Here is a 21037-nt window from a genome sequence, read left to right on the forward strand (position 1 = left end):
ACACCCCTGCAGGGATTTGAACTTTCGAAAGTCGTGCCCGCGGTTATGGGCAGATGGGAATTTGTTAATGTCCGGTTGTAGAAAACTTGAAGTTGACCTTAATTAAAATACATCAACCGCGTGCGTAACCGTGATGGTCTCTTTCCGGCGGAGTCCGGGAAGTGAACACGGTGTTGGAGTTATGCTTGACGTAGGTTGTTCTAGGATCACTTCTTGATCATAGTTGTTCGACCGTGCTTTTGCCTTCTCTTCTCGCTCTCATTTGCATATGTTAGCCACCATATATGTTGTCGCTTGCTGCAGCTCCACATCATACCTTTTACCCTTCCTATAAGCTTAAATAGTCTTGATCACGAGGGTGTGAGATTGCTGAGTCCCCGTGACTCACAGATACTTCCAAAACCAGCTTGCAGGTGCCGATGAGTCCGTGCAGATGACACAACCAAGCTCAGGAGGAGCTCTATGAAGATCGTGTTCTTTATGTTGTTCCGTTTTCCAGTTGGTCAGTAGTGGAGCCCAGTTGGGGTCGATCGGGGATCTGTGTAGCTTTTGGGGTAGTCTTCTTTTATTTTGGTTCCATAGTCGGACCTTATTTGTATCTGGATGATGTAATGCTTTATTCATGTAATTGTGTGAAGTGGCGATTGTAAGCCAACTATGTATCTTTTTCCCTTATGTATTACATGGGTTGTGTGAAGATTACCTCACTTGCGACATTGCTTTCAATGAGGTTATGCCTCTAAGTCGTCCTTCGACACATGGGAGGTATAGCCGCATCGAGGGCGTTACAGCTTCTAAGCGGGAAACCCACTTGACGAGCTTGTAGTAAAATTCGGCGTCGCAAACGTGTGCGTGCCCGACAGCCTCCAGGGCTATTTGCCGGGCACCGACCTCCATGTAGTCGTCCAAGTTGCGGGCGCTCTGCTCGCAACTCAGAGCATCGGTGCCCTGCTGCTTCATGTCCTGTTGGCGGCGCAAATCGGCAATATGCTGCTCCTCCACCAGGCGGCCGCGCTCCAACAACTCCTCATACTCAGCATTGCCATCTAAAGACCGATAGAATGCCTCCTCCCTCCGTCTGCCTTCTAGTGAAAAACCGAACACTAGTTCCGGCGGTGACCGCCTCTGGCGTCACCTATCACGGACGGGCGGGGGCATGGCGGACGTGGCGAGAGCGAGGATAGTGGCGAGCGACATCGGGCCGGTGGGGGCTTATGAGGATAGGGCGATTTGGGTGATGGTGCCACCGGAGAATCCCAGGAAATAGTAATTATAGGCGGAAGGTAGGCGAACTAGCGTGTCGCGGAAACATGACGGTCATTGCGGTCATCGGAATTCAATGCATAAGCAGGCATGGCTTAGCACGACAGCTTGCCGTGGCATTAGTAGCCCAAATTCAAAAACAACTAGTACGATTCCCATACATAATATCAACATGTTAATGCATCTCAATAATTCACGGATCATATACAAATATGTAGCTCCAAAAGCAAAGATCTAGAAAAAAAATATTTGTTCTTCCTACTAACATGGATGCTTATCTTGGCCAACATTCAGTACAGACTGAAAGACAAATTTGTTTGTGAAGTCTACAATTCCTCTTGCAAACGTAAGTGGTTTCACCAACAGCTGGAACCATGAGAATGAACCACACATGATGGAGGAACATCCACTGCAATATGATTTGGTCTTCTCTCGATCACGCGACGAGACTATTTTCGGAATACAAACTTTAACTTAGGCAAAATGATGCCCATTGTATAATTAGACCAAAGCAATGAAGCACCTAGTGGTGGCCAATAAATAGTACAGTACTACTTTTCTGAAGTCCATGAAGTGACTATCCAATCTTTTTGTGTCTATTTTCAAATGGCACTGCATGCAGTGACTATACTATTCTCTTCTGTAGTTCAACCAAAATTGCGGTCACTTTGTTTATTTGCCAAATAGCAACGGGCAAACATCTCTGTCTGCACAAATATCAAGCAGCTAGTAAACATATACCCCACCTTGTATTTTCGGTTTAAACACATCTCTTCCGCTTAGCATCTGTCATGTTTTGCACTGGACATGTTGATACAGTCATGTTTTGCCCTGGACAATTTCATACTGAATTATTTGCTGGTTCAGAGCAAACATATAGCGCATATTCTTCATCATACCAAGGATATCCATGTTCGCAGTGATGGAAGAGGTGAAATCGATACAACCGAAATTGAGCATCCAATCATTGAATCATGTCTTGCACCTCCAATGTAGGTCCACCCTGCCAACAAATTCACATGCAAACCACTAGTATTATTATCTAATGACAGTACAAAAATAGTAGCAAGATAGTAGCAAACCATGTACCTTCGTAATGAATAGCTCATAGTGCCACCAATTGGATATAAAGGTTTGGAAGAAAACATGCTCCTAATGTTGAACCATTTGGACTTTTTGTGCAGTTCCACTAAAATCGAGCATCCCTATTTGCATAGATATTGAAAGTGTGATTACTATAAAAGTGGCACTAGTTGAAGCATAGACTCACAAATATAAGCATTCCAATTTCTTAATGGGAAAAGGTAGCAAGACTATTTCTAACCACCTGTTTGAAGGAATAAATAAGGCAACAACGGCTGATGTGAGGAAGGCATATATAGTTCTTTCTGAAAGAATGCCTAACCTTTCCTCTTCTTTTAAGCATATTTTGTGCAGTTCAACTAAAATAAAATGCCATCACCGCCTTGACAATTCAGTGACACTGTACAAAAGGAAATGACTTAACATTACATCATGATGTCAGGTATGTAGTCAACAGGCATTAGAGACAAACATACAGACCTCCTCCGATAACATAATGAACATCAATTTTAACAAAGGTGTGACTAGCTTTACTGGGATAATTTGAGTGAACTCTACACCCTCTGTTCCTTAATATAAGACGTTTTCGCAGTTCAATTTAAAGTACCCAAACATCTAGTATTTAGAAAAACAGGTAGTAGTTTTCTTGAGCACATATCTGGGAAAGCTTGCCACACTTTATTTATGTCCATACGCTAATGCAACACCATTCGAATAGTACAAATATACACTAATCATGTGGCTAGTGCAATAGTAGTGTAGTTATTTTATTATAGGGTACAGTACAATGGTTTTACTGAACATATTTCAATAAACTCTAGCACTAGAAGATTTCTATAAGAATTAACAATACAAAATGTAAAGGTAACAAGTTTCAACATTGGTATACTAGCTGTGCATGAGCATTAAACCAAATACAAAAGTATGAAGGTAACTAGCATTATTAACTAATGACCGTATAAAAAATTGCAAACCATATATCTTCAAGGTAAATATCATTTCGAACTCAAGGGGACCTAAAAATTGCTATCCCAATCTTGATAATCAGTCAAACATAAAAACTTGATCGAACGAATCAAGAGAACAGCCGGAGGAGGAGGTTCCCACTCTTGACCTTTCCTCTTGACACTGTACAAAAAAAATTGACTTATCTCATGAAAGTGAGGTATGTGATCTATAAGCATTAACAGTGAAAAGATCTGAAGGTAGTAACAAGATTCATCGTGGGTATACTGGCTGTGCAACAACATTAGAATGCCTTAGCTGAAAAATCTTTAATACATCACAATCAACAGCTAACCCTGAAATAATCTAGTGACATTAAATGGCATTGCTTAAATCTATCGGTGGCATTAGACTGAGTGGGACATTATTTAAATGTGGCATCACTTTAGCAGTAGCATTGCTTGACTGTTGGCGTTATACTAACAGCAAAAAAGTGGCAATAAGAGCATGGGAGGCCCATTCAGACAGTGGGCGCACCAATACGATGTACCTCCATGGATGCATAGAGTGGTGATGGAGGTATGGTTGCCTAGAGCAACAAATTTCCAGGCAGCATATGTGGATTACGTCCCATTTTTGTTCTCTTTAGCCACTTTTTTCCTATGTGAGAACAACAAACAGATCGACCTGGTCATTGTCTATTGCGTTGTCATGCCTTTCTACCCTTCTTCAACCAAGAGACACGAGACTCGTTCCTGAGCTACTGATTTTCCCCTTCTCAACCTAGATGCGGGTTCGATGCCTACTCTCTTGGACAGTACAGTCTCCCTTCCTTTCCTTATTCAACCCAGACATGGATTAGTCTGCATGAAGTAGGGTTTCCTTTAATAGTGCAAATTAAGGTTTTCGTCTACATGACCAGTAGAGCAGAGGATAACAAATTGGGAAGATGGTGGAGTGGAAAAAGATCCACATGCAGCGATGTGGCAAGTGGGGCAATAGAACAAGGGTATGGTTCGAAAAGAGGTAGCATACCTGAGGGTCGGCGAGAAGTGGCTTCGCTCGTGGTTGTTGTCCTCCGCACACACTACAATAGTGAGCTTGGGGCCGGAGGCCATCCCGCACGGGCACTAGGTCTGAGAGGACGGCCTTGTTGTCAGTGCGTGACCTCGCTCGTCGACGAGGAGTGCGTCAACGCTGCACGTCATTTTCTTCCCCGGAAGATCTGTGACCACCAGTGAGGAGGGAGAGAGAGGCCTTCTTTTTTAGATCTGGAGAGAGGGTGATAGTGTGAGAAGCAAGTGGGCAGCCCTTAGCAAGAAAGCGTTGAAGCTCCAGCCTATATATCTTTTTTATACTACTAGTACTAGAGGTGGAGTAGTGGTAGAGTAGTTTATATTTTCTCTACATACAGTACCAGTTAGTCGTGCTTCAAAACTGAAAGGCAAGGCATTAAAAAATAAAGTCGAGAAATAATGCGGCACTTCAGGCCAACGCGGCCAGATCGCATTTTGCACGAGAAATGACACACCATGTTTCGTTGACATGTGGTCCCGTTCCAACATGTCAGTGAGACGACGGTGAGTCCTTTTGTACAATTTCCGAATGGACGTCTATGTAGGCTGGGGCGCCTCTTCGTGTACCGTGGCAATCGTCCATCGCCTCTTTGCCTTCCCCTCTCGATTTGGAACTGTTGTCGCACGCTCTTCCTTCTTCCTCCATTTACCTTCACCCTTCCTTCTGCCATTGTTCGATCTTCTTCTCCATGGAGGGAACAAGACAGAAATGACCATGTTATTCTTGCCCCGATCTGAAAGATGACGTGGTGGAGGAACTCATTGATCAGTGCGACGTCATCACCTCGGCTAGCATGGCAGGTTCGTTCAAGACCATTCTCGACTCAACTGATAACATCATTACAAGGAACCCAAGGGTCCAGGAGCGGTTTGATCTCCCTTATCTTCTTCGCTATAAGCCTGTTCGCATGGGTGCGGACGACGGAGGCCTCGCCTTGTGCAAGTTGATGCTGCTTGATAATGATACGTGTGATGTCAAGATGCCATCGCTTAATGGTAAGGCCTGGGCTGGCACAAATGGAGATTGGGTTGTTTATATTGGGTACAATTGTGAGTGGGAACTTGTGAATGTGTACACTCGTCAGCGGATGCCACTTCCAAAAATCTCAGAGTGCTCTGAGGTTGAGCACACAGATGATCTACGTACATTCAAATACAATCATGGTGGTTGTCGTCTACGGAAGATAGCAATTTATCGAGTTCCCAACCGCTCTTGGAATTACGAGAACTGTGAAGTTGTTGCTATCTTCGACAAGCTTGTTGCCGTCGTTACTGATTCCATGGTTCGTCCATGGATATTGCTCAAAAATCAGTTTCTGTACACGGATGAGTACTGTGATGCAATTGAATACAAGGATCTTGTGTTTGTTGCGACCACTCGTGGCACTGTTTTTGCATGGGATCCTCATAGTTTCGGTACATTTGTCTTCCACCGTAGTTATAATTAGTTCATCCACATGCATGCGGGTCAGCAAGGTTTCCCTTTACTAATTAACCTTCTTGTGTTTCCAAGGTCCTGTGAACATTCGACCACCTATACTTGAAACTTTTTATAACCACGGGGGAGATGACGATGGTGATGATCACGAGCATGAGGACGAGCAGAACTTATATACTCATTGGTGCCTGGCAACTAATTCCAATGGATCACCTCTTCTTGTCTGTATATAGTGCACTGAGATTGTTACTACTGAGGGAGCACGTGTTGTCTCCCATGGTCGCCCTCTCCGGACCTATTCCAAAACCTGTTGCAGGGTATTCGGGATGGATACTAGTGTTCTAGTGCCAACACCTTCTCCCTGGTTCCGTATTGATAGTCTTGGAGAAAACTCGCTCTTCCTTGGACCAAACTATCCAATGATGGTGAAAGGCGATCCAGCTACTGTTGACACAACGTTACTACCATATGAGAAGCAACTGTATCTATACCTTGGACATTGCCGTGGTTCCCTACCCTGGTCCTGATATATGCCGCTTTAGCCTGGATGACCAGTCTTGCGTTGCTCTCGATATTGACAATAGATGGCCCTTTCCCAGAGCAACTATGGTTCAAAGCAAGCGTTTCACCGAGGATTGGTTGAGTTGAAGTTCATTTCATTGCTTGTTATTTGTTGTGTGATGAAAACTTCAGTATTTACTAGAATGTTTTGTTGGAAATAATCTATAATCCAACATGTATCCTCGTTGTCGTTGTGTGTTGATGACTTGTTGTATGTAATGAATGGTACATTTGCAAATCCATGTCATAGACTCAATTTATGAATGGTTTTCCAGTCACTTCTTGGAGGGTGAGTACCGTAGTAGTATAGCCAACATCCGGTTAGTATATGAAGTTGCCACATCACATAGAGCCAACCTAATATTGGAGTATGCTAGCCCTCCACCGGCGCGCCGCTTCAAATGGCAGACGAAATGAGAGGTCGCGTCGCCTTGTGTCCAGATCTGAGATGCCACATGTACCAGATGAATGACTCCAAGTTCGACCATCGTGATGCTAGGTGCAAGCCGAGGAACACTGTTGGAGAGACCCCCCTCATAATTTTCCTACATTGGTCGTTTGATTCATAGGATAGAATGCTATAGGATTTTTTCCTATGTAATCATGTTTTAATTGGCAATCTATCATCCACTCCAACCTTTGTTTCACTTCCTTTGTTCCTACGAAGAGAGTACTTGCTCTAAATGATGTGCCGCTGCAAGAGTCGCCTATATTAATTAACCATGCTCTAAAAAAGGTGGACCAACTTTGGCTATAGCAGTACTGTACTAGGTTAGTAGGTGACCTTGCGCTTGGCTCTCCTCCTCTTCCAGAAGTCGAACAATAATGATGGTACTACAATAGTACTTCTGGCAATCTGACACCAAATGAACTGCTGCACATCCACCGCTTGTAAGCAAAAGTTTCTCCTCGTGCTGCGAGCCACCGCGCACGCGTTGGCGAGGGAGAATGTGTAGTAAGCAAGATTCTCGTTGTTCTGCGAGTTGACGGGACGCATCAAAGTTACAGTATTGATTAGTACTCTCTTCAAAAAGGGCCGACCATGTCCATGGCTACCATCCCGTGCTCTGTCATTGAGTACGTGCACTATTCACGTGCCATCGAGGAGAAAAAATATTGCATAGTACTAGGTGCCATCGAAGTGCACGACTCACTTACACACCGCATATCTCCATTTTCTTGCATGACACGCCACCTTGATGCTAGATGTCCCGCGTGTCATGGAGGCATATAGTATGATTTTTAAAATGGAGGCATATAGATGTCCCGCGTGTCGGCAAAAGGATGAACAAAGCTCATGTCTTAAACGAAAGAGTGGAAGAACATAGATTCCCAATAACCAAGAAGGAGCAACAAACCCCGCGGTGGAGCGTCTGCACTCATAATATTTTATATTATTCAGCGATATAAAATCAACCAAATCTCTCCATGTTCCTATACCATTCTACAGTATGAGAATAACTTTGAACGTAAGCCATTGATTCACTCTATCCAATGGTCATAGTTGGAAAATCCAAACAAAACCAAGCATTGGATCAACTCTTTTAGCACTTAGATTGTTGCCGCCTGCCCACCTAGCCGGAGATGACACCTGAGTATAGGCGCCATGTTCGGCATACCATAGTCAGCCTCACTGTTTGCAGTCACTATCATTGTGGCAGTAGAGCTAACCTGCTTACAACTAGCCGTGTTCGACATAATTTCCCGTGCGTAGATGCCCGTGCATTGCACAGAACACCAAGATTGGGGGCGGACGGTGCCGGTAGCGGCCATCGCGCTGGATTTTTCCATGCCCTTCTGGATGTGGTGGGGAGGAGATAAGGCTGATTGTGAGAGACAAGGAGTTTTTTGTAAATAGGGAACAAGTGCGGGCATCTTTTTGCAAAACTGGAGAAGTTTGGTTTGTATGCGTCAGATCTAGATCCGACGACTATTGGTGAAAGATGGCAGTCACAACATCATCACCAACTCAGGACCTCTTTGATTCGCAGGATTTTGAAAACGCAGGAATAGGACACAACAATATTACAAGTTTCAAACTGATATTACAAATGTCAGGAGTAATGCTGCACCTACGAAGAGGGAATTACTAGGAAGTTTACGTAAGAACTTTCGTTACTTTAGGTGGATGCAGCATTATCGTACAAACTAAAATCCACTGCCCTGACAAGTCACTAATGGGCAAATAAATTTTCGAGTCTCTGGCCACTTGATGTTTCAAAAACAAATTCAGCTTCTGCGGAGACTTTGTCATTTAGGCTTAGACACTTGCGGTGATCAACATGCCATTCATTCTTGCGCCAGAGAACGTCAAACCTCATTACCTTGAGCACACTTGCCTCCAGAACAAAGTACCTGGCCAATTTAATCTCAGATGTGCTACCTCGATAGTCGATCAAATCAATTTATACAAGATCGAGATCAAGGCATTCGATGGGATTGTTATAGTGCAGCACATTTTTCACTTTCGGGTCTTTTTTTATCTGCAAAAGAACAAAACATATTAGAGGAGCTGGTGTATAAGATTGTCGTGTCATCAAGAGGTACGAATATCATTCGCTCATACGATAGGGTTGGCTGGCTAGTGATATTTTTTCACTCACTCACACACACTCTCTCTTTGTCCTCTCATTTACCTAGGAGCACGTGAAGAGCTTGGGCATTTGTTGCCTTCCACTATGTGGCCGATGCCATATTTCTCAAAAGTATGCCACATAATACGCATCAATGTCAAATCAAAAGATTTTGGCACCGCTCTCGCGATGTAAGAGAGTTGGCACCACTATGCACACAGACCCACATGTATAAACAAATCAATCAAACCAACTACACCAGCCTCTCACTCTGCCAAACAAGTGTTTTTTATTGCCTCCGTCCTCTCTCTCTCTCTCTCTCCCACGCAAGTGTTTTTTCATTGCGTGAGTTAATTTGGCACCGGAGCAAAGTAGGTGATCCAGATTGGGGCACCAGGTGAGCAATGGAGGGGCATCGATGCCAAATGCATCACAAGTGAATTTGGAACGTGTTTTGGCCTACATAGTGGAGGGCCGTTATAGCCCACTTTTGTACTACCTCGTATTTAGTGTAATATTTTGACCATAGATTTACCTAAGAAAATGGCAATGCATGTCACCAAAAACTATACCATTTTAAATTATGTTCAAATACGAATCCAACGATATAATTTTTAGTGACATGCATTAACATTTTGTCAGATAACTCTATGGTCAAGTTTTGATACTACAAAATAGGAAGAGTAAACCAGGACGGAGGTAGTACTTGCTCTTAGGGTAACCATAGAGTTACTAGTCTAAGTTACTTTCCACTATGACTAGCCTAGGCTACTGTAGTAGTACAACAAAAAAACGATGTAGGTAATCATGTGAGAAAAAATACTAAAAACATTTCTTTCGATGCAGTGCGTAGATGCAATTTTGAACACTACACTTGTCATCGTAATTTAGGAAAATTACGGAAAAATTGAGCTATGTTTGTGATTACCGTTTACTAATAGGAAAGAAGTTTCACCTTGATGAGTAGCTTCTCCATGCACGGAGAGCATGTAAGGAATCCAACAACTTGATCCAGATTGGGGCTGATAGATTTTATTGCCAAGATCTTCATTGTGCGCATAGACTGGGTCAAGCTTGTAGGAATCATTTTCTAGAAGATGGTCGTAAATACATTAAGAAGAAATTTAAAAATGTGAATTTCAAGAATATGGAGAAGAAGATGAGTGTTGTACCTGAATGATTACGGATTCAATAAAGAGTTCGTAGAATTTGGCAGACGAGTACACCAACGCTGTCAATTTTGGTGCGTCAATGACCCTGATTTTTGTTGGACCTTCTAGATCAGATACAAGCAATCTCTCAAGGAAAGGCGCATTCTGAATGACCATAACGTGGAACAGCTGGAGTGATCTCTTCCCAATTGGTGTCTTGTTGCGGGGCCAGCAAGACACAAAAATCCATCGGAGATTCGTCGAGGCGATGTGGAGGCTAATGAACCCATGGATCTGCTCAAGACGAAGGTACTCGAGTGCAGTATAGCTGCGGAGCAGGTGCTCCATAGCCTAGTTCGAGATGCCAACGTCGAAGAGGTCGAGCTGCTTGAGCTGAGGGAGAAGAAGGGCGGGCGCGACATTAATCTGGGGAAAATAGCAAGAGCTGAAGCTGGCGCGGCGCAGCGTTGGCGTGAGGCGGAGCGCGGACGGTGGCAGAGAGCGGCATCGTCCAGCTTCAAAGCTGAGCTCCTCGAGCTGATCTAGGGTGAGGGATAAGAACCACTCGTCGAACTTGGCTTGGACCTTGCAGTTGGTATTGAACATGCGGATGTCAAGGCGTCTGGCTGGCCTAGGGTGCGATGAAAGGATCTTAGAGACTGCAGCCATGCATTTGCAATCCCCGTCGCAGAGGGAGCTATCGACGGTGAGGTTGAGGGGGACGCAGCGCTAGAGGGGGCGCCACCACCGAGAGAGCAGGGCGGTCCGCACGACAAATTTGGTGGGGAGCAAGCCGATGATGACGAGCAGCATGTCAGCAGGGAGGCTGCTGATGAAGTCCAGGCTCGCCAGATGCGGTTTTGGCTCGATCCGCCTTCGCTTGTTGGCTGCCTCACCGTCCATCTCAACCGGCAGCGACGCCAGTGTACACGTGTGCTGGTCTGTGTTGAGTGATGGCCTGCTGGGTGTGCGCGAGTGCGTCCTTCTATGCATGCCACTATGCAGTGGTGAATTGTGCGCGAGTGCGTCCTTCACGTGGAAGAATTGTGTCCTCAATGCGCCCTCAATTTACTAGCGTGCGGGGTGCTACCCCGAGTGGTTTCAACTTTGTTTACTTCACCGCGTGTCAGATGGGCCTCTAGTTTACTTATTTTCACCCACTGCCACATGGGCCAGCACACGAAGATAGAGAACACGAGCTGACAAGGCAGCATGTGGACTGGTTGACCGGTCAACTAAACAATATATGGAGCTATACGCTGACACGGTGAGCGTATAATCCATCGATATAGAGAGTTCGAGTGAGAGGGGAGGCCCGTGAGAGATAGCAGAGAGAGAGAAAGAGGTACTCCCTCCGTTCGATAATGTAGTGCGAACATTTTTTTAAAGTCAAACTTTTGAAACTTTGACCAAGTTTATAAAGAAATTACTTATATCTACAATACCAAAGATAAATGATAGTATGAAGTAAGTACATGTTGTGATGAATCTAATGATCATTCCAGATGCAAATGTTTTTCTCCACATATACATGGTCAAATTTTTTTGAGGTTTGACTTTTCAAAACATCCATATGCTTATGGATGTGAGAGTCCCTAACTAGAGAGAGAGAGAGTGTGTGTGTGAAATGGAAAGAGTGAGTGAAAAAGTGTGTGTGCATGTGTGAAAGAGACATGGAGAACACATGATAAAAGTAGAGAAAAGGCGTTTGTGTCTTATGCAAACATATCACACATGCATCTTCGACAACGGAAGCAAGGTGAGGAGATAGTGTGTGGTTGTTTGCAACCGAGAGAGAAAGACCCCTAGCACGTGGCCAACAGGGGTCTGACAAGCAAGGGAGAGAGGTCGAGAGAGACGTACGGAGAAAATGCAAACATGGGAAGGAGAGAGTGTATGTTTGTGATAGAGAGATCCCCTGGAGATCGTGATGGGACTACATGGGTGGGAGATCGAGTGACAAGGTGTGTGCGCGATAGAAGATACCCCGAGAGATATCGAGATAGACGTATGGATGGAAGGAGACAATACGTGTGTTCCTAATGCCTAGTGAGAGATACTCATACTTAGGGGGGAGTGCGTGCGCCAACGATGGAGTGAGGGGTTATGGTACTTAGGGGAGTGCGTGTCACATAGAAAGATAACAAGGGCGGAGAGTGTTGGATGGGTCTATATGTAGCGCGAGCGAGACATGTGTATGTGTGAACCAGGGAGATATAAAGTTTGAGAGAGATAGAGGAGCCCCGATAAGGCTGAGTGGTGCGTCAGATAGCTGAGAGGGGGAAAGAGATATTCCATCCGCTCGATAATGCCGTGCATGTAAATATTTTTAGAAGTCGAACTTTGGAAACATTGATCAGGTTTACGCAAATGTTATTTATATCTACAATACCAAAGATACATCATATGAAACTACATCTCATGATGAATCTAATGGTATATGTTTGCCGTTCTAGATGTAAATGTTTTTTTCCACGTACATGGTCAAACTTTGTGATGTTTGACTTTTCAATAAGTCTATATGCTATGGACCGAAGAGAGTGCATAAGTCGGGAGAGATCAAGTGCGTGTGAAGGATAATGAGTGAGTGTGCAAAAAGAGTATGTGTGTGGAAGAAAAAGGGACAACAAACGATAAATTAGAGAGAGAGTGTGTGTTTTTTCATTTCTTATGCAAACATATCACACATGCATCTCCGAGATAGAAAAATGAGGTGAGGAGATACACAGAGATAGCTAGTGCGTGATTGTTTGCAACGGAGAGAGACATCCCTATAGCACATGTCCAATAGAGGTCTGGCCAACAAGGAACAAAGGTCGAGAGGGACAGATGGAGAACATGGACGCATGGGGAGGGAGAGAGGGTGTGTTTGTGATAGAGAGATCCCCTCGAGATCGTGAGGGGACTTATATGGGTGGGAGATCGAGGGAGGTGCATGCGAGATAGAAAGATGCCCCGAGAGAAATCGAGATAGACCATGCACATGTTTGTGATGGAGACTAAGATTAGCTAGTCATATACATATAGGGGGGACTGCGTGCGCCTACATTTGAGTGAGAGACCATCATATTTGGCTAGGCATGAGATTGTGTGTGTGTGCGTGTGAGATGGAGGGAGAACGATGGAGAGAGATAAAGTTTTAGATGGGTCTATCGAGTGCGAGTGAGATATGCATGTGTATGTGTGACTCAGGTAGATGGAGAGTTTGAGAGAGAGGGAAGAGCTCCGAGACAACAGAGTGGTGCATGAGAGAGTTACGGGCAATGAGCCAAGGAATTTGTGTGCGTACGATGAGTGCACTCAAGATATTTAGCTTGGACTAGAGAATCATACATAGTGCGCGAGAGAGACCTATAGATGGAGTACATATGCATGCGAACTAGAAAGCCCCCCCCCCCACACACACACAAAGAGAGAGAGAGACGGAGAGAGAGGGAGAGGGACCAACAAGTTTTGTGTGTTGGATGCGTGCGACAGAATTGAAGATTGTTGGTGAGAGAAAGAGAGCAGGAGTTCGGGAGAAGGGGATGTCGCGTTTTATGCATCAAAGACTGATATAAACCATGTTTCGATATAAACTTGCATTCAAATATTTAAATTGGAGAACATGTTGTCTGCAATCCACACGTGAACGGAGATATGCGTATATCAAACAAGTTCATTAATTTGACTCTCAATATGTTCATGGAGTACTATAATACTGTACAACATGCTACTCGATTGAGGTATTTAATTTTGGATTTAGTTCACTATTTTGACCTGGTGAACAAGCTATTTCATTGAATCGAGATATTTCATTTTGGGTTTGATTCCCGTTTTTGAGTGGGTCAACTATTTGTCATATAGTAAATCGCTAGCAACGAGTATGTAAAAACACATTACTCCTGAGCATCATCTCTCCATCTAAAAAAGAAGTTGCAAGCTAATATTTCAAAATTTGATTCGAATCGACTTGGTAAGTAGACGTGGATGTCCCTAAATTCGAACGGACCGTTAAACACCCTCTACTCGGTGGAATTCGCCCGAGCAAATAAATGGAAGACGCGAAATTACCGGCCTATGTGGGACACGCATCAATTGGCCCGTTGTACATCGAGGGTAGGTTCGTAACTTCATCCAAGCGTGCCTTCTCCTCGGCCAAAATGACATGTGCCGAATAATTCATAAATCATGGTCGACAAAACACCCTCTCCTTGCCCGAAATAGCTCGCGCCCACTATTTCAAAACATGCTCTCCTCGCTCGAAATCGCTCGCGCCCACTACATTTCAAAACACGCCCTCCTCGCCCAAAATCGCTTGCGCCCACTATATTTCAAAACACGCCCTCCTCGCCCGAAATCTCTCGCGCCCATTATATTTCAAAACACGCCCTCCTCGCCCAAAATCACTCGCGCCACTATTTGGGAGAAGCAAAGTTACTCTACCATCCCGGACCCTCAGCACACAGACCCAAGCCGAGAAGCCTAAAGGAGGGGTAGAACTGTAACTCCCCCCTCACATTTCAGACAAATGCATCCATAAGACATGGTTCCCCCTCCCAATTCCCCATTCATACCACGTGGGCACCAAATCACTTTCTCCCCTGAAGCTCCCTTCTACCGAGCCGCGAAACCTCAGCCCCTCCTCCATGGCACCCCCACTGCACCAAATTCATAGCCGCCCTCCTCTCTAATCCCGGAGATGATGTCCATTTGCCGTTGTGCACTGGGCCGTGTGCCTCTTACTCCGTGCTGCCGGAGCTGCCTCGACGACGGCCACGTGAACCGTACCGGAGCCGATTCACCCCCGCCGTTGTTCACGGCACCGGAGCGGCTCCAACTTTGGACCCATCCAGAGCCCCGGCTCTGCTTCCCCGTAGCCGTCGACCATCACGACATATCTACTTCCCTGCCACCGATAGCCACCGCAACTGCACCGGCCTCACTGACTAGGCAGCTGGACCTGCCTACTTCATCGGGCCGCCAGGTAGGTCGCACCCTCATCTCAAATCACTTTATTTAGGCGTCAGTTGTCTGAATTTTTATTCTGGGCCAATCGATTCCCAATGGGAAGCAGCACCCCTCGAGCCGGCGGAGCTCCTAGGCTGCCGGTTGGCTGGTGTCTAATGTAAGGGTGCGGGGGCGCAAGTTCGCCGCGGAAGCAGCGCTTAAATATCTATCTTAGAGTTGCGTGGGTTGAAGGTACTGCTATCGCCGGATCTGGATGACGGCTTGTGGATTGGCCCGGGGGCAGCGCAACCACGGCAGTGCGGTGGGGCGGGGAGCGGGGTTTTGGTCGAGGCCACAGACGGCGGAGGCAGGCTGCTCTGCCGATGGTCGCTGGCTCTTCGAGGAAGATTCTGAACAGTGTCAGTCGGGAGGCACAAGACGGCCATCAAGCCATCTGGCGTAGATCGGATAGTACCAAAGTAAAATAAAATCATGTGACCCCAATTTAGTTTTCAGTCAACAGACGTGTGGCCACTCTGTACCTTGCTGTTGATCTCTTAGGGAGTACCCGACCTATGGAAAGTGGTGCTTCGTACAAAATTTACCTCGCGGCGGTATCTATCTATTATATAATTAAGACAAAAGGCAAACAAGCCATCACATTAATCCACATAGATTAAATTATCTCCACCGTTAATTTTTTAAGGTAACGACTGAGATTTAAAGATATTAAAAGTTACATACAACTATTGTAGGTACTAATAATTTGTTTGTCACGCACCACTGACACGCCTGTCATCCTGAACATGCCAGCCTTTTTAATGTGTCCGAGACAACCACAAATACCCGCCACACAAAAAGTATAGGTGTACGATATAGTAGTTGTCAAAGAAGAGTATACTATATGGAATCTACTGTTCACAGTTCCAAATCTACACACGGACTCAACCAAAGAACTCCACGCGTGGTTGGATTTCCAAATCTATACACACGGACTCAACCAAAGAACTCCACTCAGGGTCGGCTAACACGAACAAATAAAGACACCCAGCTGGCCACGTCCAGCAACGCCCAAGAAGCCAAAACTTTTTTTCCATGTACTACAACACAAGTGAGATTGGGCATGATCCATATCATGCTCCACGTGAGGCTAAACACGATGACAAAGTGTGATGGATGCAAAAAGGGCATGATTGGACGGCATCCGAGAGCATGGCAAACACCACACCAAAGTGCAATGGATGCAATCAGGGTAGGATCGGACTATGCTGGAGAGCATCATGATGGACAAAGTACATCCAGAAGTTCGCTCCATAGATATAGGGCTGCTTTTTGCGAGAGATCCAGGAAGCAAAATTTGCCCGACAAGCAGACCACCTACAATATAGAAATCTGCAGATGCCGTGATGAAACAAACAATGCGACGCAAATCAGCCAAAATTGTGACAGAACATGTCTCAACACTAGCCAAACCTTCTGAGTTGCCGCCATGATGAAACAAACGATGCAACGCAAATCAGCCAAAACTATGACAGATGTCACGACGCCAGCCAAACCTTCTGAGTTGTTGCCTCTCCTGAATAATCAAGGTTCATAAATATTATTTAGTGAATTCACTTACTGAGGATAAAATCTATAAGATATTATCAATTGACAAAAAAAATTCAAATGGTTTTGCAGCCAAAGCACCATGGCGTGTAAGAATCTTAGTGCCTTAACAATGATAGGACAAATGACACTCATGTGAAAGTGACGAGAATATATATTCAATCAATCCTCCGATCGATGAGCATATGAGCTTCGATGGATGACAATGTTTATATATTTACTCCCTCCATTTCTAAGTATAATCCTTTTACATATTTCAATACAGACTACATACAGATGTATATAGACATATTTTAGAGTGTAGATTCACTCCTTTTGCTCCGTATGTAGAACATATTAGAATCTCTAGAAGGTATTATATTTAGGAACAGAGGGAGTATATATTTACGTGCTGATTGTTCTATGGTTTTGAACCACAAGTGCTAATATATTGTAACTGTTTGACAGGGCCAAGCAATGCATTTTACTGTGACCACTAAAAGATCATGATACTATAAATGTGGAGGAGGTTGATACACAATTGTTGATCAAAGATAAAAGAGAATTATGTTTATGCATTTACCATTTTAAAGTTGTGAAAGCAACAAAGTATCACCAGTCGACCAATGAAATACAAAGGTAAGGCTCATCAGAATGTTTTCCTGATTACTACTTTGAGTTTGCTTCCAAGGAAACTGTACAAGAACATGCCGGGAAAGATAAGCAATGCTCAGGTTTACCTATACTATATAGTTCCAAATAAGACTCAACTAACTAATCTTTCTAGCTATGGAGTAATTAATCACTAGTTTTACACATGCCGTTTTGGACTACTCGCCCAAATGAAGCATGTGGAATCAAGACGATAGGTCTGCATAGAAAATAGAAGAATAAAAAAATGCTGATTTGGCATATTGGTGATGTGGAAGGCTGCATGTTGAGAGAATTGGGTGTATGGGAGATGAACTATTTAGGTATATACGCTGACAGAGTAAGTGTATAATAACAAAGACTTTAATTTGACTTCCATCATTGCATTAACATTAACTTTTCCAGCTTAAACTCTCCATGAGTGATAAAATCAGAGTTACACTATGGGGAAATTCTACTTATCTTTTGAATGAGGATGTAGTCAACAGCCAAACTATCCTTATTGTGACATCAACAATGGTGGAGTTTAGCTGTAAGTCCAATAAAGTCACAACATCTTGTGTTACTTTTAAAAAAGTTTTTCATGGTTAAATAGGATAGTGCCCAAAGTCAACCACTTCTGCAAGTATATACAGATCTAGATATATCTGCAACTCACAAACTTCTTGGCAGGTATGGAACACTATCTTTTATTATTTATGAACTAATGAAGCATGACTCATTTTTATTAACCAATGTAAAATAATAGTTATACTTGACTAACTCCATATATGGAGACACTCACCAGAAGAAACTTCACCAAAAATGACCGAGATAGATAGAAAAGTATGCAAGGTACACCAGAAGAACAAATGTTTTACCGAACTTACTGGAATGGCGCATGGAAACTAAGCAAATCAGGTAAGGCATCGGACTTCTTCTAAGATATGATATCACCACTTTTCGAGAACAACAAGACTCTAAGACCTGTAGGAACAATTGAGTTATACCAATTATAACCTTATGGAGCCATATTCGACTTAGTAATGTGTCTGAACTTCTTCAGATTGCTAACTTTATTTTTTTGCGTAACTTATTTAGGATTTTGCATCCATGCCAATATCTACAATAGATATGTTACAAAAATATATTTGATGTTGGTATATGTCATGTGGTGATAGTTTTCTGCACAAAATATAATTGTATGGTAGGCATAATATTCAACTCCAAATTAGTGGTTGTACAACTACTACAAGCTGCAATTTCTTTAATGAGGGTGATAAAAGAATCTTAATACATTTGTCTTGAACTTGATGAACTCATTGGATGGGAAATCTGAAGAAGCGCGAAAGTTTATATGTTAATTATGTTGAAAGTAAGTAGTAAGACATACTATTTGTATTTACTGATATAGAGTAGGAATCTTTGGCATCCATTAATATAAGGAAGACTTATTAGATAACAGTGGTATATTTATTTATTTATTTATTTTTGAAAGCGGAGGCCAAAGGCCTCAATCAATTAATCAAGCAGAAGAGAATTGCCAAGTTAATCAGCAGAAAACTGGGCCAAAACTGTGATAACAGCAGTAACATAAGCACTATTAGACGCATGCCACATTGTAATTATTTAAATACATTGGGACATGCACTTTCATGAGTTTTATGTTCCTGGTAACAGTTCACCTCTCCCACGGTTTTTTCAGGTCAACAGAACCATGAGGAAAGCTAGCTCCAACATTATAGCCAGCACATGTGAAAAATCCATTGCATGAACCCATATTTCAGTTAGTACATGTAAGCCGTCTTGCTTGGACTTAATAGACATATAAGTAATATAACTTGCTAATATATGGTAACAAGAAATAAAAATACATGTAGACAATCAGCCGCTATGGAGGAAGTAGGAATGATTCAAATCCGTAGCACCTTACATAGCTGGAAGCCGACAACACCAACAATGAGGAAGCCCATAGCTCGCCTCCGCCTGCAGACTCTCAGTAGAAGCAAATAGACTAATCACAAATGCATATTACTACTTTCTAAAACTGCTTTCATGTGTATATATGATTATATGGTAATAATCACAAACAAGACTTACAATATTGGCATTATACGTAGTAGATGGATATAATGAGTATGTTTTTGCTATATGAAGTTTCATATAATAATTATGGAAGTGTTGAAGAGACATCCATAGCAAGTCAAGTAACTATAATCTTTATTGTATAACTAATCCTTACAAGAAAACAAAATGTATGAGGTTATCTCCTAATTATAACTTAGTAGAACAAAAGAGTATATCATCCATATCTCTTTATTAATTTAGGTGTCAAATATGTAAAAGCAACTTACAAAGTACATATATACTGCCAGGCAAGAGGAGAATGCAGAGAGTATTGGGAGAGTAGTAAGATATTCATAGCCGCACATTCTGCTCCGCTCAGACGACGATAGAGAAAATGGTCGTCCAGCCCGACGACACATCTCTCACTCCTGGTGCCACGAGTAGGAGAGCAGAGCACTGAGGAAGCTAACAAGTAGTTATCGCTCATATTCTCCCGTGGCCTCCCTGGTGGCCGGTCTGCCTCACCAGATCCAAACCGGCAAGATGCGACCTCGCTGGTGGGCGGCGCAAGATGGGGGCTTGAACGCCCGTCCCCTCCTCGCTCAGAGCCGGCCTAGCATCTCCTCCAAAGCTTCGGTGCTGGGCATGCCACCGATTTGGTATACAACCAAACTTCCAAGACTACCATGAAAGAGCACAGAAAGGGAAAGGGGATCTATTTTCCCTTTTAGAACAGAAGATGTAGAGACGGGAAGCAAGTTGACCAATTAGCCTCCGTTTCCAAATGAAGTTGACTAATTAACCCATTGTGACTTGTGGGGAGCGACCGAAAACAAATACTCTGGAGTATAATATTTTGTAAAAGAAAATACTTACAAAAATAGGTCGTGGGTCTGTTATATTAGTGGACAATTTGATATCAGACTGATAGAGCATATAATGTAGCCAGGAATAAGATATAAATGATTTTTCCAATATAAACATATTTATATAATTTGGTTGCGCATATGGGTACACAATGGTGATGACAAGTGTTCATGAAATATGATTTGTTTTTGAAAAATCGTAACAAACATTAATCCATAGTTACATTTTATTTTAGAAGCAAAATAGTAGGGGCTGTCGTCATGGTACGATAAAATGTGAACCTAATTTTGAGTGCATGCTAATTAAACCTAGACGATAGGCAAGATATTTGGACGTCATGTGATGCAATTTTTAAGTCCCCTTGGTCCGGCTTACTTTATCGTCAATAATTACATTGCCATAGATGATAAAGTGAAATAGAACCATTACGACCAAAAATAATGAACTCTAATGATTGTGATGTGGGTGAATGTTTTAGCAAAAAAGAAATTGCAAGCAACAAACCATTTAGATACGTAGTAAGACATTTTGGTTGTGCTCAAGAATATAATTCATATTAAAACAACATGTGTGTACGAATTTGAAGTAATCACAATATACCGGACAATAAACACAAAGACAATGTTCGTAAAAAACATAAGAACAATATACCAACCAGGACAACGAAGGACGCGACGTGTAAGTATGAAAGATAAAGATCTAACATGAAAGACCATCATTTTAAACACCAAGATGATAACCCAAATAATAAAATTTTCTTTATTTTTGTTGTTGCTACTCACCATAAACCCAATTATATTTATCAAAATATCTCGACCAGCATACAATCGAGTGTCAATATGTTGTGTATTTGAATTACATTGTAAG

The 21037-nt window shown here is 43.1% G+C and overlaps 1 protein-coding gene across 5 annotated transcripts; it reads right to left on the bottom strand.

Moving 5' to 3' along the window:
* Positions 1–15898: 15898 nt before the first annotated feature.
* Positions 15899–20063, bottom strand: LOC119368918. 5 transcript variants are annotated; one of them, XR_005176784.1, is made up of 5 exons: positions 19667–20063; positions 19165–19222; positions 18127–18223; positions 16493–16595; positions 15899–16411 (listed from the first exon to the last, which is right to left on the bottom strand). XR_005176784.1 is itself a non-coding variant. In XM_037634030.1 (4 exons), exons 1-4 carry the CDS (start codon positions 19788–19790, stop codon positions 16397–16399), a joined length of 300 nt encoding a protein of 99 aa, XP_037489927.1. In that variant the 5' UTR covers positions 19791–20063; the 3' UTR covers positions 15899–16396. The 5 variants fall into 5 exon arrangements, 1 of the variants encoding a protein (XP_037489927.1); XR_005176782.1 differs by having other exon boundaries at positions 19591–20063; XR_005176781.1 differs by having other exon boundaries at positions 15899–16396; positions 19165–20063.
* Positions 20064–21037: the final 974 nt, after the last annotated feature.

This window comes from Triticum dicoccoides, chromosome 1A (genome assembly GCF_002162155.2).
Source record: "Triticum dicoccoides isolate Atlit2015 ecotype Zavitan chromosome 1A, WEW_v2.0, whole genome shotgun sequence".
NCBI classification, from domain to species: Eukaryota; Viridiplantae; Streptophyta; class Magnoliopsida; order Poales; family Poaceae; genus Triticum; species Triticum dicoccoides.